The 26,440-nt window shown below is 45.0% G+C and overlaps 2 protein-coding genes across 3 annotated transcripts; one reads left to right on the top strand and one right to left on the bottom strand.

Annotated features, from left to right (window-relative positions):
- The first annotated feature begins 14,884 nt into the window (after positions 1 to 14,884).
- LOC109765718 (glutamine--fructose-6-phosphate aminotransferase [isomerizing] 1) lies at positions 14,885 to 20,820 on the top strand. The gene is made up of 11 exons (XM_020324499.4): positions 14,885 to 15,509; positions 15,967 to 16,139; positions 16,713 to 16,824; positions 17,363 to 17,502; positions 18,410 to 18,571; positions 18,894 to 19,215; positions 19,348 to 19,598; positions 19,682 to 19,796; positions 19,891 to 20,146; positions 20,227 to 20,395; positions 20,493 to 20,820. The coding sequence occupies exons 1-11, from the start codon at positions 15,263 to 15,265 to the stop codon at positions 20,574 to 20,576; spliced, it is 2,031 nt and encodes a 676-aa protein (XP_020180088.1). The 5' UTR covers positions 14,885 to 15,262; the 3' UTR covers positions 20,577 to 20,820.
- A 980-nt stretch (positions 20,821 to 21,800) lies between these two features.
- LOC109765719 (uncharacterized) lies at positions 21,801 to 25,429 on the bottom strand. Of its 2 annotated transcripts, none has more exons than XM_073500153.1 (3): positions 24,864 to 25,429; positions 24,358 to 24,730; positions 21,801 to 21,969 (listed from the first exon to the last, which is right to left on the bottom strand). In XM_073500153.1, the coding sequence occupies exons 1-3, from the start codon at positions 24,934 to 24,936 to the stop codon at positions 21,801 to 21,803; spliced, it is 615 nt and encodes a 204-aa protein (XP_073356254.1). In that variant the 5' UTR covers positions 24,937 to 25,429. The 2 variants fall into 2 exon arrangements, with proteins under 2 accessions (XP_073356254.1, XP_020180089.1); XM_020324500.3 differs by lacking the exon at positions 21,801 to 21,969 and adding an exon at positions 23,388 to 23,643 and having other exon boundaries at positions 24,864 to 25,419.
- Positions 25,430 to 26,440: the final 1,011 nt, after the last annotated feature.

The following is a 26,440-nucleotide window of genomic DNA, read 5'->3' as shown; positions in this document are numbered from 1 at the left end:
AAGACAATTCCCGAGCTCTTCGCAATGCTAAAAGCTGCGGAGGTAGAAATCAAAAGGGAGCATCAAGTGTTGATGGTCAACAAGACCACCAGTTTCAAGAAAAAGGGTAAAGGGAAGAAGAAGGGGAACTTCAAGAAGAACGGCAAACAAGTTGCTACTCAAGAGAAGAAACCTAAGTCTGGACCTAAGCCTGAGACTGAGTGCTTCTACTGCAAACAGACTGGTCACTGGAAGCGGAACTGCCCCAAGTATTTGGCGGATAAGAAGGATGGCAAGGTGAACAAAGGTATATGTGATATACATGTTATTGATGTGTACCTTACTAGAGCTTGCAGTAGCACCTGGGTATTTGATACCGGTTCTGTTGCTAATATTTGCAACTCGAAACAGGGACTACGGATTAAGCGAAGACTGGCTAAGCACGAGGTGACGATGCGCGTGGGAAATGGTTCCAAAGTCGATGTGATCGTCGTCGGCACACTACCTCTACATATACCTTCGGGATTAGTTTTAGACCTAAATAATTGTTGGTGCCAGCGTTAAGCATGAACATTATATCTGGATCTTGTTTGATGCGAGACGGATATTCATTTAAATCTGAGAATAATGGTTGTTCTATTTATATGAGTAATATCTTTTATGGTCATGCACCCTTGAAGAGTGGTCTATTTGTGATGAATCTCGATAGTAGTGATACACATATTCATAATGTTGAAGCCAAAAGATGCAAAGTTGATAATGATAGTGCAACTTATTTGTGGCACTGCCGTTTGGGTCATATTGGTGTAAAGCGCATGAAGAAACTCCATACTGATGGACTTCTGGAATCACTTGATTACGAATCACTTGGTACTTGCGAACCATGCCTCATGGGCAAGATGACTAAAACGCCATTCTCTGGAATAATGGAGCGAGCAACAGATTTGTTGGAAATCATACATACCGATGTATGTGGTCCGATGAATATTGAGGCTCGCGGCGGGTATCGTTATTTTCTCACCGTCACAGATGATTTGAGCAGATATGGGTATATCTACTTAATGAAACATAAGTCTAAAACATTTGAAAAGTTCAAAGAATTTCAGAGTGAAGTGGAAAATCATTGTAACAAGAAAATAAAGTTTCTACGATCTGATCGTGGAGGAGAATATTTGAGTTACGAGTTTGGTCTACATTTGAAACAATGTGGAATAGTTTCACAACTCACGCCACCCAGAACACCACAGCGTAATGGTGTGTCCGAACGTCGTAATCATACTTTACTAGATATGGTGCGATCTATGATGTCTCTTACTGATTTACCGCTATCATTTTGGGGTTATGCTTTAGAGACGGTTGCATTCACGTTAAATAGGGCACCATCAAAATCCGTTGAGACGATGCCTTATGAACTGTGGTTTGGCAAGAAACCAAAGTTGTCATTTCTTAGAGTTTGGGGTTGCGATGCTTATGTGAAAAAGCTTCAACCTGATAAGCTCGAACCCAAATCGGAGAAATGTGTCTTCATAGGATACCCAAAGGAGACTGTTGGGTACACCTTCTATCATAGATCCGAAGGCAAGACATTCGTTGCTAAGAATGGATCCTTTCTAGAGAAGGAGTTTCTCTCGAAAGAAGTGAGTGGGAGGAAAGTAGAACTTGATGAGGTAACTGTACCTGCTCCCTTATTGGAAAGTAGTTCATCACAGAAACCGGTTTCTGTGACACCTACACCAAATAGTGAGGAAGTTAATGATGTTGATCATGAATCTTCAGATCAAGTTACTACTGAACCTCGTAGGTCAACCAGAGTAAGATCCGCACCAGAGTGGTACGGTAATCCTATTCTGGAGGTCATGTTACTTGACCAAGGCGAACCTACGAACTATGAAGAAGCTATGGTGAGCCCAGATTCCACAAAATGGCTTGAGGCCATGAAATCTGAGATGGAATCCATGTATGAGAACAAAGTATGGACTTTGGTTGATTGCCTGATGATCCGCAAGCCATAGAGAATAAATCGATCTTCAAGAAGAAGACTTACGCTGACGGTAATGTTACTGTCTACAAAGCTCGACTTGTTGCGAAAGGTTTTCGACAAGTTCAAGGAGTTGACTACGATGAGACTTTCTCACCCGTAGCGATGCTTAAGTCTGTCCGAATCATGTTAGCAATTGCCGCATTTTATGATTATGAAATTTGGCAAATGGATGTCAAAACTGCATTCCTGAATGGATTTCTGGAAGAAGAGTTGTATATGATGCAACCAGAAGGTTTTGTCGATCCAAAGGGAGCTAACAAAGTGTGCAAGCTCCGTCGATCCATTTATGGACTGGTGCAAGCCTCTCGGAGTTGGAATAAACGTTTTGATAGTGTGATCAAAGCATATGGTTTTATACAGACTTTTGGAGAAGCCTGTATTTACAAGAAAGTGAGTGGGAGCTCTGTAGCATTTCTAATATTATATGTGGATGACATATTGCTGATTGGAAATGATATAGAATTTCTGGATAGCATAAAAGGATACTTGAATAAGAGTTTTTCAATGAAAGACCTCGGTGAAGCTGCTTATATATTGGGCATCAAGATCTATAGAGATAGATCAAGACGCTTAATTGGACTTTCACAAAGCACATACCTTGATAAAGTTTTGAAGAAGTTCAAAATGGATCAAGCAAAGAAATGATTCTTGCCTATGTAGAGAGAGAGGGGCCGGCCAGGGCAGGCCGCGCGCCCCCTCCTCCTCTGGTCCGAATTGGACTAGGAAGGTGGGGGGGGGGCGCCCCATTTCCTTCTCCTTCTCCCCCTTCCTTTCCCCCTCCTAGTAGGAGTAGGAAAGAGGGGAGTCCTACTCCTACTAGAAGGAGGACTCCTCCTCCTGGCGCGCCCTACAGGGCCGGCCGGCCTCCCTCCTTGCTCCTTTATATACGGGGGCAGGGGGCACCCTAGAACACACAAGTTGATCATTGATCTCTCCCAGCCATGTGCGGTGCCCCCCTCCACCATAATCCACCTCGGTCATATCGTAGCGGTGCTTAGGCAAAGCCCTCCGTCGGTAGTTTCATCAACATCGTCACCACGCCGTCGTGCTGACGAAACTCTCCCTCGAGCTCTACTGGATCGTGAGTTCGCGGGACGTCACCGAGCTGAACGTGGAGGTGCCGTATGTTCGGTACTGAGGATCGGTCGATCGTGAAGACATGCGACTACATCAACCGCGTTGTCATAACGCTTCCGCTTAACGGTCTACGAGGGTACGTGGACGACACTCTCCCCTCTCGTTGCTATGCATCACCATGATCTTGCGCATGTGTAGATTTTTTTTTGAAATTACTACGTTCCCCAACATAAATATCTTATGCCAAATTGTTGATGTTGGACAAGGAAGACAACATAATGATTTATGTTTGTTCTCATTCACATTGAAGTTATATTGTCATAGATCCTTCAACATGTGGTGCTTGCTGAATATCTTTGCTAGCCAAAAATCCGCACTATGTAGAGATACTACTTGTGCATACAAAACCCTTAAACCCAAATTCATGTTTTGAGAGTCCACTATACCTACCTCTGGATTGAGTAAGAACCTTCAAGTAAGTTGTCACCGGTGCAAAAAGGCAATAAAAATTGCTCCTAAATGTGTTTGATCCTTTAGTGTAAAGGAAAATAAGCATTGTACGAACTTGTGATGGCAATGTAATAAAAGCGATCGACTACATAATAAAGGTTGCTATCATAAGGGGCAATATAACGTGACGTTCTTTTACATTAAGAGATTGTGCATACAAAACCAAAAAGCACATGACGACCTCTGCTTCCCTCTGCGAGGGCCTATCTTTTACTTTTATGCAAGAGTCAAAGTATTTTCCTCTATTCATTTTTATTTTCTCTTTGTCAAGTATCATGTGGTGGGGAAAGGTCTAGGCACATATACCCAATTGGATATGAGTGAGCATGAGTTATTATTGTTGACCTCACCCTTGAGGTGAATAAGTTGGGAGGTGAAACTATAAGCCCCTACCTTTCTATGTGTCCAGTTGAAACTTTTTGCTCATATATATGTTGTGAGTGTTAGCAATCATAGAAGATTAAATGATGACTGAGTATGTGGACTTGCCAAAAGGCTCCGATACGAGACCCTTCTTGAAAATATGATGAATTGTAGTTGCAAAGTTGACTGAGAACATAGTTTGTTGGTTTTCAATAATTTTTATGCTTTTTACTTGATGTGGTGATGAATTGTTACTTGTTCATGAGAAGTTATATGATAAAGTTTGTTGCTGATATAATAATAGGCATGATGCTACTATGTCCGTATTTTGTTTTTATCGACAACTCTCTCTCAAAACTTGTGGACATGATTTTCAATATCGGTTTTCGCTTGAGGACAAGCGAGGTCTAAGCTTGGGGGAGTTGATACATCCATTTTGCATCATGTTTTCCTACTGTTATTTATAGTGTTTTTATTCTTTATAGCACTTTGTGGAGTAATTCTAATGTCTTTTCTCTCATAATATGCAAGGTTTACACAAAGAACCGGCAGCTGGAATTCTGAACCTGAAAAAGCTATGTCAGAGATACCTATTCTGCACATCTCCAAATGAGCTAAGATTTTACGGAGAATTATTTTGGAATATATAATAAATATTGGAGAAAAGAACTACCACAGGGGGCCACCCAGGTGACCGCAAGGAACCAGGGCGCGCCAGCCCCTCTAGGCGCGCCCTGGTAGGTAGTGGGCCACCTGGCCCACCTCCGGTGCCCATCTTCTGGTATATAAGGTCTTTTGACCTAAAAAATAAGGAGAGGACTTTCGGGATAGAGCTCCGCCGTCTTGAGGTGGAACTTGGGCAGGAGCACTTTTGCCCTTAGGCGGAGCGACTCCGCCGGGGGAACTTCCCTCCCAGAGGGGGAAATCGAAGCCATTGTCATGACCAACAACCCTCTCATCTTTGGGAGGCAAATCTTCATAAACATCTTCAACAACACTATCTCATCTCAAAACCCTAGTTCATCTCTTGTGTTCAATCTTTGTACCGGAACAGATTGGTACCTGTGGGTGACTAGTAGTGTTGATCGCATCTTGTAGTTGATGCTAGATGGTTTATTTGGTGGAAGATTATGTGTTCAGATCCATTATGCTATTTAATATTCCTCTAATCTTGAGCATGAATAATATTTTTGAGTAGTTTCCCTTATTCTTGAGGCCACTGGAGAGGTCATGTTGCAAGTAATCATGTGAATTTGATATTTGTTCGATATTTTGATGATATGTATGTTCTGATTCCCTTAGTGGTGTTATGTGAACATCGACTACATGACACTTCACCATCTTTGGGCCTAAGGGAATGCATTGTGGAGTAGTTATTAGATGATGGGTTGCTAGAGTGACAGAAGCTTAAACCCTAATTTATGCACTATTCCGTAAAGGGATGATTTGGATCCATATGTTTAATGCTATGGTTAGATTGTTATCTTAATTCTTCTTTCGTAGTTGTGGATGCTTGCGAGGGGGTTGATCATAAGTGGGAGGCTTGTTCAAGTAAGAACAACAGCCAAGCACCGGTCCACCCACATACCAAATTATCAAAGTAGCGAATGCAAATCAAAGCAACATGATGAAAGTGACTAGATGAAATTCCTGTGTGCCCTCAAGAACGCTTTGCTTGTTATAAGAGACCATTCCAGCTTGTCCTTTGCTACAAAAAGGATTGGGCTACCTTGCTTCACTTATTGTTTCTTGTTACTTGTTACAAATTATCTTGCTATCAAACTACATGTTACCGACAATTTCAGTGCTTGCAGAAATTACCTTGCTGAAAACCACTTGTCATTTCCTTTTTCTCCTCGTTGGATTCGACACTCTTACTTATCGAAAGGACTACGATTGATCCCCTATACTTGTGGGTCATCAACGGGCATGTGGTCGATGACTTTGGTGAACACAACTTTCTGTACCCACTTTTTACTTTCTGTTATTTAGAATTAATAAACTAGAAATGACATGATTATACTGTTTTCTGAATTACCCGTGCAATAAAAAATGACCAGAAAATAAAAGTTCTCAGAATGCCCTGAAAAATTAATATGTTTTTTTTCTGTAATATATAAAAAATAGTGGCACTGAACACACCCCAGGGGAATGCACCTGTGAGCCACAAGCTCACAGGGCGCGCTTACCCCCTAGGTGCGCCATGCAAGCTTGTGGGGTCCACATAGGCCCCCTCACTTATTGCTGGCACCCATGCTCATCTTCTTCCTCCGGAAAAAACCAAACTTGCTCCATAACCCGTGTTCTTGCTCTTCTTGCTGCAAATTTCCATCTCCTTGCTCGTTGCTACTTCTTGAGCTTGCGTTGGTTTTTTCCTTGAAGAGGAAAGGGTGATGCAGCAAAGTAGAGAGAAGTATTTCCCTTAGTTAAGAACCAAGGTATCAATCCAGTAGGAGAAACACACAAGTTGATGGTGTCGTGGACTTAACACGGCAGATGCCCTAGCGTAAGGAATTATGTGTGGAGCCATCGCAACTAGGTTAGCTTGAAGGGGTTAATCGGGACAAAGGACACAGAGAGTTTATACTGGTTCGGCCCCTTGCAATGAGGTTAAGGCTTACTCCAGTTTGGGGTTGTATTGCATGGGTTCAATTACTAGGGAGCGAATACGCTTGACCTAGTTTTCGATCTCTTGTTTCTTGTCTCAACTCGCCGCCGGGTCACCCCTTTATATACACAGGTTGATGCCCGGCGGCTTACAGAGTCCCGGCCGGCTCATACACAACATGTCCGGCTCGGTGACTAACTAAGCTTGCCTTACAATACAAGTTACACATATGGCGGTTTATCCTCTTGGGCCTCAAGTCGCCTCTGGGTCTTGGGCCTTCAATAGGCTTGCTTTATAACCCGCCATCTTCATCCTTAAGTCGCTAGTGGCATGACCCGGCCCCTCCTAGGCAGGTCATACCCAGTAGTTATATCCCCAACATTAGGCCCCAGGTTGATTTGAACTTGTTCACATCAATCTTCAGTGCTTGACTTAGCAGAATCTTGCATCGTCAATTTTCATGAACTTGCTATAACCCGCCATGACGCGAGCTCATAGAATCTTGTTAACCCGCCATGACATCATCTTGCATTAACTTCGCATGAAGCCCAGAACATCTCAACAAATCTTTGTCTTTAATGGAGTTTCCAAAATTCGAGGCGCCCGTGCAGCCACATAACCATTTTTTGGCCTCCTCGATTCCCGTGCATGCCTTTTATCCGTCACCTTATAAATAGGGACAGGGGTCCTTTTCATTTCCCCCCTGCCTCCTCGTCTTCGTCTTCTTCCTCGCAACGCCCACGCGTGCCCAAGCTCCGCTGCCGTCGACCTCATCAACTGCCTCAACTCCGGCGGCTGCATCGACCTGAACGAACCAGAGCACCGCAGCACACCTCCGCTGTCCAGCAGCCCCAGCAGGTACTCCTCCTTTCTCATAGCAGATCTCCATTAGGGTTTGCCCCAGTTCATCGGAGTTCATCTCCGTTCTTCTTTGTTCTTCCCTAGATCATGTAGTTGAATCTGAACCTGACGCTGAAGATGCACGTTGATAGTTTTAGCATCCTTTTTCCAATCGTAGTAGACCTTTTTTCCGCATAAGGTCCATCCGAACATATGAGTTCTTCCACTGCCTTCGCTTTAGGTCTTCAATTTATTTTATTTCCAAACTGTCGTAGATCCAAAATTATAGCACCGATCTGCAGAATCTGTTTGTCATCACTTAGCAAATCCTCACTCATAGATTTGAAATATGGCAACTGTTCGGGCGGCTTAACTGATAAACCATAATCCACCATGTACCATTAGTCCCCTTTTAAGCCGCCAATTCATGTATCTACATAACTCAGTATTATCTTTCGGCTTAACACGTTGGCTCTTATATCACTTACTTTTGAATCAATGGCCGGCTTAACAGCATAATTTTAAATCGGCAATATTTCCTTCTTAGATCTTCAAAAATGACCAAGACTATCACCTCTTGCAACTGGGTCGCTTCCCGGGTTACCAAACAAACGTTGAACGAACATGTTCAAGTAGGCGTTTTAGCCGCAAAAAGCGTCATTCATTGGAGAGCCCCAGGAACAGAAACCGTCCCTGAACCCAGGGAGGGCAAAGTGGTCGTCTTCACTGACCATATGCTCCGGGGGTTCACTCCGCCCGGCTCAAAAATTTTCCATGAAATATTGCATTTTTTCCAACTCCATCCTCAAGACATCGGACCCAATTCCGTCACAAACATTTGCAATTTTCAAGTACTTTGTGAAGTATACCTTCAACGGGAGCCCACTGTAGAACTATTGAGAGAGTTCTATTATTTAAACCGCCAAACTGAATTTACGGATGGGCCGAGTCTAGAATTAGACGGCATTTCAATCCAGAGGCGGAAAGACGCCACCTTCCCAACGGATCGATGGAAGAAGGTGGTGACGCGCCTTGTAGTGTGCGCATGTGGTGCCCACTGTGAGTGTGCTGGACCGGTGTGTGACCCAGTCCGGGATGTGCCTAGGCTGGGGCATGGCCATCTGGCTTTAGATGTTAGACTTTGGTGCGATGTTTGTTTGGTATTAGTCTCGGACATTTGGCACCCCTTTATCAAAGGGATAGTAGTACCAACAGGTGTTGCTAAGATGATGGCTTCAGACATACTAATGTATTACGTTGTAAGGTATTTGTGAATAATTATTAAAATGGGCATGGTGCAGAGGCCGGGTACACCCTCCTTTTCTTAAAAAAAAATGAACACGCCGTGTACATCGTTTAGTACTTACGTGTAAGCTGGTGACGTGGAGGGAGGTGGATAGATGGATAATGACAACCGAGAGAGACGGGCTATCTCCTGACTATTCAAAGTCATCTAGTCAGCGCATGTGGGCGCCCTAGTCCACCAAACTTGAATTTTCCTTTTTGCGACGAAGTCCACCAAACTGATACCGCCTCAGCATTTAGTCTAACTGTATTTCACTAGATATCTCTAGTGGCGAAAGAAAGGCTCTTCTAAGGCATTGACTGAAATGCACTCTCAGAAAAATTGCGATGGCACTCTTGAGAGTTAATTGCCAAACAACACCACAATTGCACATGTTTTCTTAGAAAATAATCATTTCACTGACAATTTACAAAAAGTTTGATTTTCGGTAAGTTTTTTGTCGTAAGCAATAAAGCTCGATCCAGCGTGTCTTGACGCTCCCAATCAAAACCCACTCTGTTGAGTCAACCGTTAGTATGAAAAAAGGGGGCCACCCATCAGCATCTATATTCCTATTTTCCATGTCTCGTGCATTTCATCGAGCACATTGCCCACGCACCGCCGACCGCCACCGCGGGAGACAGACGACCCGACCCGACCACACGGCCGCTGTCCGCGCCACTTCGTGCCTTGACTCTTTCAACCGCCGACATCCTGATGCGCGTACCTCTATGAGTTGTCGAGCTCCCGACGGTGTACAAGGTTGAGCTTCGCTCACCCGCGCTTCAGCACACTCACGCAAGATCGACTCCCTTGCGCATACGCCCCAGCCCGCTCCGACAAGGTCGACTCGCCCTCATCCCTACCCGCTACGACAAGATGCTCAATTACACAACTCTAGTGGGGTGCAAGAACATCTGAGATGCCTGCATGGTCCCTTCCCTAGGATGGAGCTCGTCCGAGATCCCCGACCTGGCTGGAGGGAGAGCTTCTGGCGCCGGAATGTCGAGCGCCAGATCCTGATGGTGATTGACTTGGTCTCTTGCTCGTGGTGGTGGCCAGTGGGTGCCCTGGATCCGGGCGGGATTCTGCGCCCTTGGTGCTTGTCGAAGGAGGATAAACCATCGGGAAGGGGACAACACCATGGGAAAAGGTGGGTGGGTCGGGGTTGGCTCGATGGCACTAGTAGAAAAACGACTTTTAGTACCGGTTCGTAAGGACCTTTAGTACCGGTTCTGGAACCGGTACTAAAGAGTGGGGACTAAAGGCCCCCTCCTTTAGTCCCGGTTTAACACGAACGGGGACCAAAGGCCCACCACGTGGCACGAGGCGCGCCGTGGTCTGGAGGACCTTTAGTCCCGGTTGGTAAGGATTTTTTTATTTTTATTTTTGAAATAAAGCAAAAACGGCCAGCCTACTGGGCCGGCACGGCCTGCATACGACTAGAAACCCAATCTCTAGTTGGGCCAGGATGCAGGCCCGTACGGCCCAGTAGGCCCCACAGGGCAGAAGACTTGCAATAGGCCCACAAAGGCCTGCTTAGAGAGGAGCTCGACACGGTAGCCGCGGCGGGGCTTATAAACCGGTGCAAGCTCCTCTCAACTAGCGGGGTGGGACTAAACATTGTGCACTGCTGGTGGCAGCGCACCACCTTTAGTACCGGTTGGTGGCTCCAACCGGTACTAAAGGTGGTGGCCTTTAGTACGGGTTGGTGGCTCCAACCGGTACTAAAGACCCCCCTTTAGTACCGGTTGGAGCCATCAACCCGTACTAAAGGCCACCACCTCTTTAGTACCGGTTCGTGGCACGAGCCGGTACTAAAGGTTCGCCATGAACCGGTACTAATGAGCACCGCCCGCCTGGGCGTTGGAACCGGCATTAATGGTCACATTAATGCCGTTTCAATACCAAACCGAGACTAATGAGTTTCACATTAGACCCTTTTTCTACTAGTGTGGGCAGATAGACGTGGGGGAGAGAGAGGAGGGAGAGACTGACAGGTGGACCCTTCACCCAAAGAAGATATTGTGGCTTGTTCCACTACTGATGCCGAGTATATGGTCACAATCCTATGTTAGATAATAACGAGAATAAACGAGACAGAGAGACACGGATTTGGATTTTTATGTGGAAACCCTTGCGGGAGAAAATCACGGACGCACGAAGGCGCAATCATTACGAGGAGGAGTATTACAAGCACGAGACGACAAACCGCAATACATGAGAGTCCTTGGAGGACAAGTAAACGAGTTGTACTCGTACGCGTCGGTACCAACGGAAAGGCCCACATCGTATGTACTACGTCTAGTCCAATACGGTAGAATTTGGATCACAATTTAACATCCTCGATTTCACCGCATAGGACACATCGGACATTGTTTGGACCACGTCTCTTCTTGATTTTGGACGGAAGTCTCGCTTTCCAACATCCACGACCTTTGATTTAGCAGCGCCTTGATGCAACGCTCGTAGAGCGAGTTGGTAAATAATAACCCAAACCGCTCCAACTTCCAACCGAACGTGTGCAGGGCCGAGCTAAGAGAGCAAGAGGACATCAAGGTGGCTAACCGATGCCATTGCTCCCTCCAGGTCTTCCTTGAAGAACAATGAGATAATGGTCTCCAATGACGTTGCACCACACATCCTCTACTATGATGTTGCGATCGGTTGCAATGGCATAATACCATGAACAGTGATAGATAAAGGGGTGTCGCCAATCCAAAGGTCTAGCCAAAATAAGTATTCTTGCCATTCCCGACTTCATGAGGGCACCAATAAGAAGCAAGTCTTCTCAATGGCGCACCAAAATTGGAATCCTCTAGGGTTGGTTGCCATGTCAAGAGGGGTCGCTCACAAATGTTACTTTCGGATGATATCCAACCATAGACCCCTGGTTGGTTAGGATTATAGTTTTAAAAACAGGACCGAACCGCCGGTCCGACCACAAAAAACAGAACTAGCAACTCTAGTGGCTTCTTAAGCACACGGGACCATCCCGCAAGCGGACTAGTGGAAATCAGAAAAACCTGTGATTTTCTTCCGAGTAGGAGATAAATTAGAGCAATTGAACCGGTTAATGTACATAATGTTTACTTTTAAAATGGTTAATGTACATAAGATGGAAACAACAATTGTGTTATCTAGGTTTCGAGCCATAGGTGCTTGATTATAGACCGAAGCCTCAAACATGGCCCAAACAACTGATCCCAGACTAGTTGTTGTACATATCCATGTAAATATGTATATTTGACCTTCTTTATCGACATAATTTGCATTTATTTACATATTGAAACGACAACCGAACCGGTTGAACCAGTTGTTCAATTGATGAAAACCGAATCAACCAAGCTCACCGATTTTGTCATTTGTACGGTTTTCTTAACTATGGTTGGTATCCTCCAAGCCCATTTAGCCATAAGGAACCCATTCATGAGCTTGGTGCTGATGGACCCTAAATCGCCGACTTCCTTGTGCGAATAGATAGTGCTCCAAGTGACCATGTGGTATTTTTGTTTCCCCATTTCTTTCTGTAAGAAGAATCTAGAACAAACCTTGTCAAATTTCTCATGGACCTGATACTGGTGAAGGAAGAAACCCACTACATATATACGAAGGTTGGACAGGCACGCATTGATGAGTATGGATTTGCCACATGTGGACTGGTGTTTACCCTTTGTTTGCAAAAAGACTCGAATCTGTTATAGAGGATTACATAGAGGTTCTTGCACCACCAGACGACCGCCGCCGTCGCCAAACCGAGCCAGCGACGCGCTGCTGCAACTGCGCCTATACCGAAGCCAGGGTTGACCTTGTAGATGACCGTCGAAAAGTCTTCATGTATGTGCACCTAAGGATCAGCGTCCTAGAGCCGCATTTGTCGCCATTGAACTCTTTAATAGACTTGAAGTGCATGATACCAAATCTCACCGCCGGGCACATACGGCGAGAAACTCTAACCTTGCTGCCATAAGGAGACAACATGGATCTAAGCTGAAGCTTTGTCAACTCCGTTTCGATGGATGAACTCGAGGAGGATTAGAGCTCTGAACATTGACTCGAAGATGAAGCGTCATCAACTCGAACGACGCCCTCGCGAGAGAAAAAACTAACCTAAACTATTAGTCGGACTGAGGCACCAGGACCCCCCTCCCTGCTGCCGGCCACCTGAACGGCAGGCAGAGGGGAGGTGGATCCACGGACTCGCCGGTGAAGGTGGGAGGGGATGAATACCCTAGACGCCGAAGTCATGAGAGGAAAAGAGAACCTAATATGAGGATAGAAATTTCCTTCAAGAGACAACCTCTTGGACAGGTGTTTACCGACCTAAGGGTCCACCCTATTAGCCACTATATGTGAGAAACCCAAATTCATGACCATGGGGTGCTTGTACTAGGGGAAGCACAAGATAATTGATGGGAGATATCCGGATTTACAATTCATTATGTGGGCAACCCTAAGTTTATCTTCTAGGTCACCCGCTATGACCATAGTCTCGCTTTTGTCAAAGTTCATCCTCAACCGACATCGATTCGGAACACATCAGTAGACACTTAATATTAATAATGTTGACTGGGTCGTTCTTGACAAGGATAAGAATGTCGTCATCGTATTGTAGAGTAGTGATGCCACCATCTATAATACTCGAGACCAACCCATGGATGCGACTAGCAGCCTTCTTTTATGTGATCAACATATTGTTTTAGTTAGTTATATAATTGTTATTAACACTAGACTAAAGTAATATTTTGATATTATCTTAGCTATCAAGACATGCTTGTTGTTTATCAATAGTCATGGGCGCGAGGCTAATAGAACTTGCTATTTATACAGATTTGCTAGTTCACACACAACCGAAAAAAATGTAGTGCCAATTGATCATGGTGGTATAAAGGAGCATCACGTCGCGAGAGGCCGAGTCGGGGTGACGCCGCTGGCCGCAACATCTTCGACAAGGCCTCATCAGGACCGCGCCAAAATCGGGGATGACGTGGTTGTCTGCAACAATGTCGGTGGAGGAGCGGCAATAGATTGACTGGTCTGAACAGGGAATGCGTGGTAGCCGACAACAAATTTGGCATGTGGAGGTTTAGAGGCTAGTTGGGGAGCGGCGACAACACGCTAGAGGCTCTGGCTTGAGCGCTGCCGATTGGGTGTTGCAGGGGTTGGCAGTTCGGCCGACAATGAGTGGGAAATGCTTGGTAGCCGACAACAAATTTGTATGTGGAGGTTTAGAGGGCTAGTTGGGGGCGGCGGCAACACGCCAGAGGCTCTGGCTCGAGCCCTGCCGATTGGGCGTTGCAGGGGTTGGTAGTTCGGCCGACAATGAGCGGGGTATGCATGATAGCCGGCAACAAATTTGGTATGTGGAGGTTTAGAGGGCTAGTTGGGGGCGGCGACAACACGCCATAGGCTCCGACTCGAGCGCTACCGACTGGGCGTTGCAGGGGTTGTAGTTTGGTCGACAATGAGCTGGGAATGCGTGGTAGCCAACAACAAATTTGGTATGTGGGTTTAGAGGGCTAGTTGGGGGGCGGCGGCAACACGCCAAAGGCTCCGGCTCGAGCGCTACCGATTGGGCGTTGCAGGGGTTAGCAGTTCGGCTGACAATGAGTGGGAAATGTGTGGCAGCTGACGTCAAATTTGGTATGTCGAGGTTTAGAGAGCTGGTTGGGGGACGGCGACAACACGCTAGAGGCTCCGGCTCGAGACGCTGCAGATTGGGCGTTGCAGGGGTTGGTAGTTCGGCTGACAATGAGCGAGGAATATGTGGTAGCCGACAACAAATTTGGTATGTGAAGGTTTAGAGGGCTAGTTGGGGTGGGGTGGGGGGTGGCGGTAGGACTTCCGTCCAAAGGAGGAAGAAATCATTCGTTGGAGGAGAAAGAAACCAGGAGAAGGAAGAGGGTTTCGGGGCAATTCGGCTGAATCAAAACTCCTTTTTAGTTAACTGGTGACCCCGTTTTTATTTAAAATAGTTGCAACATGCATTTTTCTTTTAAACACATTACAGACGCAAGCACTAATATATATGCGCATACACTCACCCGGAATATACCACTGTCCACATAACCATCCAACCATAGGTTGGTTCATATGTCTTTTCTCTTCTTGATTTTTTTTATTGATGAAAAAACATCGCTGTGCAACGTGTTTGTTAAACATGGACACAACATGGCTCTAAATCTAAGTCCTCTCACTTCACCTAAATCACGCCCTCCTCCCCAGATCCCAGAGAAGCGAAGGCGACCCACTCCTCAATCTCCACAGCCGGTTAGCAATCGTCTCCCACGCCGGCCGGCCGGCGGCACCCTCCGTCCTCCTGATTTCAGTTAAACCGCTGACCTGACCTCCTCTTCCCGTCAGCAGGCGTGCGCAAGTGCAACCCACACCAAACATATAAAACGTGCTCAAAGGGAGAGCCTCCGCCCAAAATACGCGGCCTTTTCCTTCCTCCTTCCTCCTCCAGCTCGGTCGGTCGACTCCTCCCTCCGAGTCTCCACCTCCGACCTCCTCCGCTCCTCTCCAAGCAGCTCCCCCAGCTCCGGCCCGCGCGCCGAGGATGTGCGGGATCTTCGCCTACCTCAACTACAATGTCTCGCGGGAGCGCCGCTACGTCCTCGAGGTGCTCCTCAACGGCCTCCGCCGGCTCGAGTACCGCGGCTACGACTCCTCCGGGATAGCGGTCGACGCGGACCTCCCGGCGCCGCCTGCGCCCGGCTCCGCGCCGCCTCCCTACGCCGGGGCGCCCCCGCTCGTGTACCGGCAGGAGGGCAAGATCGAGAACCTCGTGCGATCCGTCTACGCCGGTGAGCGCCTGCTTTTCCGCCTCTGGTTGTGCTCCAGCCCGGTCCGCCTTCTAGGCGCTCCTCTCGGTCAAAGGAGGCATGGTTTTTACGTTTAGGCGGCTAAAGCTTCCGCAATTTGGATTCTGCTCTACTCAGTTTTGGATTTGATGATGATCTTCGGGAGGGGAATTCTGCGGTCAGCGCCTTTCGCATTTTGACTCGGGATCTCATAGGCCTCAACATTCTGGATCTTTCCAGATTATACACAATTCACCCCGTTAGGATCAAGTCATTTTTTTTAGATTTATTATGCCATCTGACAGTTATTGATGCAATTTGGCGCATGCTTTGGGCCAATTTTACTGCATGCAAGTCCCACTTCCAAATTCTGCCACTTATCCTGATGCACGGCAGGTTGGCTGCCCAAATTTCAAGCACATAATCTAACGACTTGCTCAACTTATGTTTTGCTCTTCAGAGGTTGATGAGAAGGATGTGAACTTGGATGCCGCATTCAATGTGCATGCTGGAATTGCTCACACCAGGTGGGCCACCCACGGCGTACCAGCCCCGAGGAACAGCCACCCGCAATCTTCCGGCGCCGGTGATGAGTTCTTGGTCGTGCACAATGGCATCATCACAAACTATGAGGTTTGCTTACTCTTTTCTTATGATCTTGTTTACAGGCTTTTTCCCCAGCAGTATACAGATTTTTTTTTGTATAAGTATACCATTTGATTTTGATCCTAGTTATCCTTACAGTTGTAGATGCACATGCATTGTGCATTATTGCCACTAGGATGACCTTGTGCTAGTGGACTATAAGAATTTATTTATTTTTGGGCGGGAAGGACTATAATAAGTTTAATCTCCCGGTCCGCCACATGGGTTGTCTATCTCATATACTACTGCTAAACAGCAAAAGGATTTCAAAAAGAAAGAAGAAACTAAACCGAGTTCAGTCGATTATTTAGTAACTGGAATTTTAAATGGTTCAGTTTAAATGGTTCTTTAAATGTTTAAACCATATTGCAATACGTAATATCATAATTCACAAGATGATAATTTGCTTATCACACATTTGTGGCTCGCAAGTATCTGAAACTTGTATGCATGATTATGATTAACCTTGTGAGGTATCAAATTATATTGCATGGATAACATGATGGAATGAGAAATTTTTGTGTTCTATTCTAACTTGGTCTTTGTGATGTACCTATACAGGTTCTGAAAGAGACACTTACTCGGCATGGTTTCACCTTTGAGTCTGATACCGACACAGAAGTCATCCCTAAGCTAGCAAAGTTTGTTTTTGATAAGGCTCATGATGGAGAAGGTATATATGTTCTTTATGATGTGATATTGTCGCTATAGCAAAAACTCACATGATATACTGTGCTCTGTAGTTTCTCATAAGTTTGTTTGGAGCATACTAGTACTTACTTCCTCCGTTCCTAAATATAAGTCTTTTTAGAATTACAATATGAACTACATACGGAGCAAAATGAATGAATCTACACTCTAAAATATGTCTATATACATCCGTATGTAGTCCATATTGAAATCTGTTAAAAGACTTATATTTAGGAATGGAGGGGGTATTTATTTATTGAAATGCATGCACAGAACAAATTTGCCAAAAAGCTCACCTGTTGGAGATAGGTGGACAACATATTTCAGCACTCACCCTGGCATCTTGGCTCCTCTAGATTTTAGTCATCAGAATGATGCAGCGCAATTACTTTTACCATATTGAACTCAAGGCGTCTTGGCTTTATACCATATTGCAAACAAAAATAGTTACTGATTGAACATGCTGGTGTTAGTTTTATTTAAGGTGACTTCTTTGTTCTTACAATTTATTATTTTCACAGGTGATGTGACATTTAGCCAAGTTGTTAACGAAGTCATGAGGCAGCTTGAAGGCGCCTACGCCCTTATTTTTAAAAGTCCACACTACCCCAACGAGCTGATTGCATGCAAACGAGGCAGCACACTGATACTTGGTGTCAACGTAAGCAAAAGAGTCCTTGTATCTTTTCTTGCTATTTGGTTGGTGCACCTCAAGAAGTTTTTCTTCTAATTTTGTCCGTGCAAGTTTTTATGGTATGCTCAGATTTTTTTTCTTGCTCTTCAAGTTATACGAAATTATTCTTCTAATTTGGTATGCCTTTTGACATGCGCGGTATTGCTGACCCTAACATGTTAATACATGCCTTGTCATCTCTGCATGCTTGTGGCCGCTTGCTTCCAAAAATATGAAATGCGGAAAAACCGCAAAGCGACAACACAAACCTTTACCCCTAACAAAACATAAAGCTTTGAAGCAGGATGTTAGTTCTACTTCTGCATATATATGATTGGTATATGCCTTTTTGTCGTATGTGTTTTATCGCGAAGGGGACTACTCACAAGTTACACATCAACTACTCGATGTAGTAAATTACTCCCTCCGTCCCATAATATAAGAGCGTTTTTGACACTTCACTAGTGTCAAAGACGCTCTTGTATTATGGGACGGAAGGAGTACATGGCTAGCTGACACGTGTTTCATTCCACTTAACCCCTGCACAGTATACTGGTTGCAGATTAGTTTTAATGCTTTTTGGAGAAGTCTGTCTGTTTAATAATGAGGATAGTTTGGTAATAATTTTCGACGCAGCCTCTCTGCATTGCACTGTGCAGGGATAAGGCTTGCCTCGTATAATCCTTCCCCAGACCCCACCTGGTGTGGGAGCTTCTAGCACTGGGTCTGTCCTTTATAGTTTGGTAATAATTTCCTTTTTCTGTCAATCATTATTGTGTTGCTATGCTTTCCATTTTCTGGTCAATGTGACCATATAGATCTTCTAATTCCGCTTCTGTTGAGTTGAACTTTTATGTTTTACAAATTTTGACTCTCTTGTCTCTTGTGTTTTCAGGAATTGAGTGGTCAAAAGAGCGGGAAATCATTCAATGATGTCAAAGCCCTGACAGCAAACGGAAAGCCAAAAGAGCTATTCTTCTCCAGTGATTTATGTGCTATAGTGGAGCATACGAAGAACTATTTAGCTATTGAAGATAATGAAATCGTTCATATCAAGGTACAGCTCAAGTGTTCTCTTGTTAGTATCCATCCCTACCCATAATTGTTCTTTTCCCTCCTTTTTGTTACAAATGCTGTTTTCCTGATCGGCGTGGTTTTGGGAATATACTTTTGGAAAATATGCACTATTCTTGCTTGCCTGCTAGCATGCTCTAAGAAGAATGATTCACTACCTTAATCTTTGTCATTGTTGACCCTCCTTTTTCGGTGATTCCAAACTAAAAGCTGAAGGCGTACTATCAGCCGCATTTTGCTTCTTTCATGAAGCTTGCACTTTATACTTTATACCTGCTCATGTTCTAACAATTTACATATTGCAGGATGGCAGTGTGTCTATCCTTAAGTTTGACCATGACAAAGAGAAGCCAGCATCTGTGCAACGAGCATTATCTGTTCTTGAGATGGAAGTTGAGCAAATAAAGAAAGGAAACTATGACCACTTCATGCAAAAAGAAATCCATGAACAACCACATTCACTGACGACAACGATGAGGGGTAGACTAAAGGATGGTGCAGTTCTTTTGGGGGGACTGAAGGAACACCTCAAAACAATTAGACGCAGTAGAAGAGTAGTCTTTATTGGCTGTGGTACTAGTTACAATGCTGCGTTAGCTGCGAGAACTTTTGTGGAAGAACTAACAGGTGAGTCAGTTCAGTTTGTCTGCTGCATTGTCCTTATGTGGAAGCTTTAGAAATGAAAACACTAATGCAATGCTTATTTAGGTAGTGATCTTTTAACATGTCTTTCTATCCCTTGCATTACTTTTGCATTAGGTATTCCTGTGACAATGGAGGTTGCAAGTGACTTGCTGGACAGACAAGGTCCCATCTACAGAGAGGACACTGCTGTTTTTGTTAGCCAGTCAGGGGAGACAGCAGATACCCTTCTTGCTCTTGATTATGCACTGGAAAATGGAGCACTTTGTGTTGGCATAACAAATACTGTTGGAAGCACACTCTCAAGAAGAACACATTGTGGAATTCATATCAACGCTGGTTGTGAAATTGGTGTTGCTAGCACTAAGGTAAGCTTTTGTGCATTCTCCTCTTGCAGTAGTTTTCAGTTTTTTGGCATCTTGTTCCCTAACAGTCTTTGAAAATTGTGCAGGCATACACAAGTCAAATTGTAGTCATGGCAATGATGGCCTTGGCTATTGGATCTGACCAAATATCCACTCAAGCTAGAAGGGAAGCTATCATCAGTGGTCTTTTCAGTCTTCCAAGTATGTTTTTACTTGAATCAACCATGTACCATGCACTCTGTAGAAGTGCTATATTCCATTGACGTTTTCAAACATATGCAACATCACCATGCAGGCAATGCGAGTCAAGTTCTGAAACTTGACTCTGAAATGAAGGAACTTGCCTCTTCATTGATCGACTCGGAATCGCTCCTCGTGTTTGGAAGAGGTTATAACTATGCCACTGCCTTAGAGGGTGCTCTCAAAGTTAAGGAGGTTGCGCTGATGCATAGTGAAGGCATGTTTGCTGGTGAGATGAAGCACGGGCCACTAGCCCTAGTGGATGAAAACCTTCCCATCATCGTCATTGCAACACGCGACGCATGCTTCAGGTAATCGCTTTGAGCAGAGCTTCTCGATCAGTTTTTGTTTCAGACGGAAAATACCTAATACTGTTATTCTCCTTTTGCAGCAAGCAACAGTCCGTGATCCAGCAGCTCCTTTCTCGCAAGGGGCGTCTGATCATAATGTGCTCAAAGGGAGATGCCTCTGCTGTCAATCCTGGCGGATCTTGTAGAGTGATTGAAGTTCCAAAGGTCGCGGACTGTCTCCAGCCAGTGATTAACATAATACCGTTACAGGTTAGCCCCAGCTTTCTTCTTTCTCTCTGTCAAATTTCGAATTCAATTTTCTTGCTAAGTTTGCCCACTGAAGAATGTTTTGTTATCTCTGCTTCAGTTGCTCGCATACCATCTCACCGTTCTTCGTGGATTCGACGTTGACCAACCAAGGAATCTGGCGAAGAGCGTGACCACCCAGTAAGTAGAGGAAAAACATGCAGAGTCATAGCTCAGAAGTATTCAGGTATTTCTTCTAGAAAAGAAGAAAGAGTGCTGTAGCCGTGAATATCGTGATAGTGTATATTTGAGGAGGTTAGCATCATCGGCAGTCTGTTGATCAGCTCGTTGTGAAAATGTATGAATGTTATTTGCGAAAAAGAAAGCAGGTTATCTTTCATGTATGCTTTGCTTGTCGTAACCTAAGATGATGCATTGGCTCGCTGGAATTGCTCATGTTGTAATTACTGAAAGACCTTTGTTTGTTATTATTACTACCATTGGAAACATATTGAGAAATTAAAAAAAGAAGTCACAACAAAGGAAGTATACAGATACTCCCTCTGTAAACTTCTATAAGATCGTTTAGATGACTAAGATCATTTAGATCACTATTTATCTTATAGAAGTTTACATCTTATAGAAGTTTACAGAGGGAGTATATAATAAAAGTGCAAAATGATAATTTAAATATAATAAAGTGGTCACCGGTTAGGCCATGTTTGGCTATATAGGGAAACCAAAATCCCCGAGGGCCATGTTCGGTTATACCCACCCCTATCCGGATCGGGGCTGAAACCTGATCGAACCCAGCGGTTTTTTCTTCTTTTGAATTGTTTGGATTGATTACCACATGTGTCATGTGGTGATCGAACCCAGCGGTTTTGCCCTGCTGGGGTGAAATGCAGGTGAGCTTGGTATCTCTCTCTTTGGTTAAATCCACAGGGGGTTCACACCCCGACCTATCCCTTTCAAAAGCGCCGGGTTCTCTTTGGTTAAACCCAACGTGGGTTACACCTCGGCCGGTCCCTTCCAAAAGCGCTGGGTTTCATTGGGGAATCAATCCCTGCCTCTCCCCGCGTGGAATCAACCATTGCCCTTGCACCGAAAAAAATGAGTTGCTCCTCTCTCCCATTCTCCTCTCGCGAACCCTAGGCGACAGTGGCCACAACGAAGGTGGCAGGGACAGAGGCACGACATTGGTGGGACCAAGAAGCGTCAGACTTTCGCGAGCGTGTCAACCTCGTCGACTAGTGCATGCCATCTGAGGCGAAGGCTCATCCGTGCTATATTTTGCAACTGGCCATGGCTGTTGTGGCCATCCTCGATGAGATGTTCGCCACCCGAGAGATGCTCGTTGGAATTCTGAACTACCCTATGGCTTTATTAGAACTTGATATCTAATATTAAATCATATCATTCTGTAATCTCATTGATGCACATGGATGTTATATGTTGGAACCTGTAAGTTTTTAAGTGCTGGCATGCGAACAATGCTTGGCGACTGTTGTTGCTGGTCCTTGTATTGTTGTGTTCTTCTATTCAATAATATAACCATTGTTCTGAACTTGTAAGTTTTCTGATCTTTCTTTTCAGTTCTGCAGCAATACAACAACACAACAGTACTTGAAAGCATATTTTTTTCTGATGTTCCTTTTTTTGAAAAATAATACACACAACTTTATTCATTTGAAATAACAGTTATATCATTTATGAGAAAGGGTACAAGTTCAATTGGAGGCTCCTCAAGCCAATCATACGTCAAAGAAAATCTAGCCAACCTAGCGAGCTCATGAGCAACTTTATTTGCTTCCCTATTACAATGTTCAAACCTACAAATAGTAAAATCGCAAATGGAATGATAACAGTCGTCGAAAACAGCCGCCGCCCCCAAAGAATGACCACCCGTCTTCATAGTGTCAATGACCTCAAGATTGTCATAATTAATAACGAGTTGGTTGCATCCCATTCTTTGCGCAAGGGCAAGACCGAATCTGAGAGCCAAAGTTTCCGCCGTAGTAAATTTTCTACGATGTTCCTTGTACAATAGAGCAACACAATAGTAAGTTTTATGACGATGTTCTTTATATGACAAAGCAGCACAGTAGTACTGTTTGTTCAATGGGCTGAAGGTTTAACCGAATGGATATTAGTAGCAGGGGAATGGAGGGAGAAGGGTTAGTGGGATTGAATGACGGGAGGGGGTTCACCCAATCCCTCCAGGGATGGGATCCCCTATAGGTTTAAACCCCCTAGAATGGAACAAAGCCTAGTGAAACTAATCCTCCCAGGAAGTAATTAGGTTGATCTCATACTTGTGAATCAATCCCCTGAACTTTGAAGTGGGTTTCGTTCAACGGCTTCAGAGGAGTCCCCCCCCCACCCCACCCCACCCCACCCCATGGAACAGGGTAGATTGGGCCGGGACTTTCCCCGTCCCGGCCTTAACCAAACACACACATCACTCACCCAAGTGGTGAGTTCACATGTCCTTCCATGGACAAGAGGGGGTAGACCTCAACTTTAAAAGGAATCTCAATATTTATTTAGTCTGATGTAGGTGGGTCCATCTCGATTAACTATTTTAACTTTTATCTAGGATTCTAGGTGAATTGACTATTTTAACTTTTATCTAGGATTCTAGGTGAATTGACTGGTAGTTGGACAAAGATCAACATCTATAAAGGATCCTCAGATGTGTTTTTATTTTTCTTTGATAGTTTCACAACCGTTTTGCACCCACAGATGAATGTGCTTTTTCTTTGTTCAACGGATTATTCTTTTAAACGAGGGTATTCGTGCATGGATGGTAGCTCTGGAATAGCACCATGAAAATTTTATATTCCTTGAGGACGCTCTTTAATGAAACTTTTGTTTTAGCTGGCCGTGACTAAGAAACCACCGGCTTTGCTTGGTTAGCTGGGAATGTTAGACTTATCATTTTGTCTGGTAAACCTACTTTGAGCTCACGTAGCCCATGCCGGAGTAATCGTATTCTAGGCCAGAGCAATGAACCTATTTAAAAGATTGGTGAATTAATGCACCTATAAGTAAAGTTTTTCACTCTTGCGAATCACGGGGTATCCTGCTTTACTTGTTCTCACTCACTCGTTTACACTTCTTCCGGCTGTAATTCAGACTATAAAAGCAAAAGAAAACCCTGAAATTTCTCTTCTTAGAGAATTGTACATGGGCAACCGCCCCCACCGCCGTGTGAGTGATCCGACCCACCGTGATCGCCAGCTCCATGTTCCTCCGCATTTGCTCGCCGTCTGCATATGCAAATGAACCGTGTATGCCGTTAGACCGAGCTTATAAATTTCGTTATTTCGTTTCACTCAGTTGGATTTCGTTGCATCACAACGGGCCCATATCGACTAGAAAATATTTGGTTGTAAGTCGACTATCATGACATTCCTTATCCAACAGAAATCAGATAATTGTGTATTCAGAAATAATGTGCAAATTTAAGCGTGGTAATATACAACCAAGCACACCCAAAATTGCAAGCAATGTCTTTGTGCAACTCTAGGTTTCATGATGGGCAACTTGATAACCTTCGGTCAAATGATGTTTTTGATGCTTTTGAACTTTGGTCTACCGCACATGGATGCTGTTTTTATGTTTGTTGTTCCATTACTGGTTGATAGTGGAACCCGATCCTCTCAAGGATCGCTTGGGAAAAAAAACTGATGTGCAACTTGATCTACCTAGAACCTTTTTTGCGAAAATGATCTACTTAGAATCTGACAATTAACTGGGAAATATCAAATCCATCACTATTCAACAATGCAACAATCTACTTAGAACCTTTTTTTTGCGAAAATGATCTACTTAGAACCTTTTTTTTAGCTTGATCAGTAGGAGAAATTCAACAATGCAATCCTAGAGTGCTGATATGATCTTCGAGAAGAATGTAATGGAATGGAATGTTGATCAGCAGGCAGCAGGGTCGATTGGGTGGACATTGGAGGGGCAGTACTCACTTTGCCATCATGACCTTGGCGAACTCCTTGTAGTTAATCTGGCCGTCGCCGTCGGCGTCGGCCTCTTGGAGCATCTCGTTGAGCTCGTCCTCGGAGAGCTTCTCGCCGAGGTTCTTCATGACGGTGCGGAGCTCGTCGAGGGAGATGAAGCCATTGTTGTCCTTGTCGAAGACGCGGAAGGCCTCGTGGAGCTCCTCCTCGGCTTCGGCGTCCCCGCGCATCTGCCGCGCCACCAGCCCCAGGAACTCGTTGAAGTCGATGGTGCCGCTGCCGTCGGCGTCCACCTCCTCCACCATGTCCTTGAGCTCACCCTCCGTCGGGTGCTGCCCCAGCGACCGCATCACCGTCCCCAGCTCCTTGGTCGTGATCGTCCCTGCGCCCGCCCAAATCACCCGCCGTCGCAAAAATCAAAATCAATCGACAGCGCGCGCGAATCGATCGGTCGAATCGGATCAGGAGGAGCGCGGGAAGAAGAACCATTGGATTGATTGATCGAGGGCGCGTACCGTCGCCGTCTTTGTCGAAGAGCTTGAAGGCCTCCCGGAACTCCTGGATTTGCTCCTGGGAAAGCTCGTCCATTTTGTTCCCGTCTTCCGCCGGAGCCCGAGAAGACGGCCGGTGATCGATGGGGACGACGATCGGAAGGATTCAGCGGCGGATTATTCCTCTTGTGTTGCCGCCAAATCCATCATTATTCCCCTCCCTTGGGCTGATCGCCTCGATGTCGTCCTGTTCGTCGCGTTGGCTAAAATAAGTAAGTAGAAGGCGGGAGGGAGGAGCCCGCCATTTATACGTACCTACATGGAACTTACGCTGCGGCCAACAGAAAAGAAAGAAGAAACAGCAGAGTGCTCTTGTGAGCTCGAGCTCGCATCCACCCTTTGCTATAATAAAATTCAAAAAAAAAACTTAACAAATTAAAAAAACTCATTTTTTGGCAACAAATATTGATTTGTGTTTCACTGCGTGTAAATTTTCACGATGGCCGCCTCCGCAAATGTCATTTCATCGTAAAAATTTGCTCGCATATGAAACACACATCAAAGTTAAAAAAACAGATTTTAATTTTTTTTGTATTTTTTGGATTTTACTAGCAAAGGATGCGTGTGAGCTCAAGCTCACAAACTCCATGTCCGAAGAAACAACCGCTAATATTTACGTATTTTCTTCCAAACGGACAGGTAGTACTCTCTTTGTTCCGAATTATAATACTCCCTCTGTCCCAGAATAAGTGTCTCAACTTTGCACTAGCTTTAGTATAAATTTGTACTAAGGTCAAGACACTTATTTTGGTACGGAGCGAGTATGTTTTAACTTTCTCTGAATCAGATGTATGTATGCATGTTTTATTTTATCTATTTATTAATTTCAGTCCATATTAAAATATGTAAAACGTTATATACTCCCTTCGTCCGGAAATATTTGTCATCAAAATGGACAAAAAGGGATGTATCTAGAACTAAAATACATCTAGATACATCCCCTTTTATTCATTTTGATGATAAGTATTTCTGGATGGAAGGAGTAGATGATAGTAAACTGTTGTTCCATCTAAGAAAAAAAAGACAGCTAGCTGAGCGGAGACAGATGTGTGCTATCATATTTATCACATTTTTTTTACCAGAAACGAATACACAGATAAATTACCGAAAAGAAATGCAAAACATATGTGCCAAAATACAAGACCCTCAAGCATGAGGTGGAGCGCGCGCGCGGGTGGGGGGGACCCTAGATCGAGCTGCCACCAACTTTCCCTTTGCCGTCACCGGGCAAAGCCCGGTCAGCGTAGCTGGCTGCGGGGGTTCTCTTCCTCCTCTGCGCCCCCCTGCAGTGCGGGATGCGGTTGCCACCCGAGGACGCGACCCTTGTGCAGGGCACGGCAACGCGGGCGGCCGTGGTTGCTGTGGTGGCTGCATGGATGCGGCTAGTCTTGGGGCGCTGGGGCTGCGAGCAGCCGGTGCGAAGGTTCATGGCGGAGGGCGGTTCTGGCGGTGGCAGCTGTCATGTCGCGGCTGGGTGCAGGGGCGGAGGGCATCGATAGCGGGGTCGTGCGCGTGCACGCCTGAGCTGGCCCCTGGCTTGG

The sequence above is a fragment of the Aegilops tauschii genome, chromosome 5 (genome assembly GCF_002575655.3).
Source record: "Aegilops tauschii subsp. strangulata cultivar AL8/78 chromosome 5, Aet v6.0, whole genome shotgun sequence".
NCBI classification, from domain to species: Eukaryota; Viridiplantae; Streptophyta; class Magnoliopsida; order Poales; family Poaceae; genus Aegilops; species Aegilops tauschii.
The sequence above is the reverse complement of the archived record's forward strand: the minus strand, read 5'-3'. Positions and strand labels throughout refer to the sequence as shown.

Excerpts from the sequence above, each read along its gene's own strand:
- LOC109765718 (XM_020324499.4), top strand. The coding sequence starts at position 15,263 with ATGTGCGGGATCTTCGCCTACCTCAACTACAATGTCTCGCGGGAGCGC. Across the intron at positions 16,825-17,362 it reads TAAGGCTCATGATGGAGAAG|GTGATGTGACATTTAGCCAA; the intron begins GTATATATGTTC and ends TTATTTTCACAG. Across the intron at positions 19,797-19,890 it reads TGGTCTTTTCAGTCTTCCAA|GCAATGCGAGTCAAGTTCTG; the intron begins GTATGTTTTTAC and ends ATCACCATGCAG.
- LOC109765719 (XM_073500153.1), bottom strand. The coding sequence starts at position 24,936 with ATGGACGAGCTTTCCCAGGAGCAAATCCAGGAGTTCCGGGAGGCCTTC. Across the intron at positions 24,731-24,863 it reads CTTCGACAAAGACGGCGACG|GGACGATCACGACCAAGGAG; the intron begins GTACGCGCCCTC and ends GGGCGGGCGCAG. Across the intron at positions 21,970-24,357 it reads GCCAAGGTCATGATGGCAAA|AACTGAAAAGAAAGATCAGA; the intron begins GTGAGTACTGCC and ends GTATTGCTGCAG.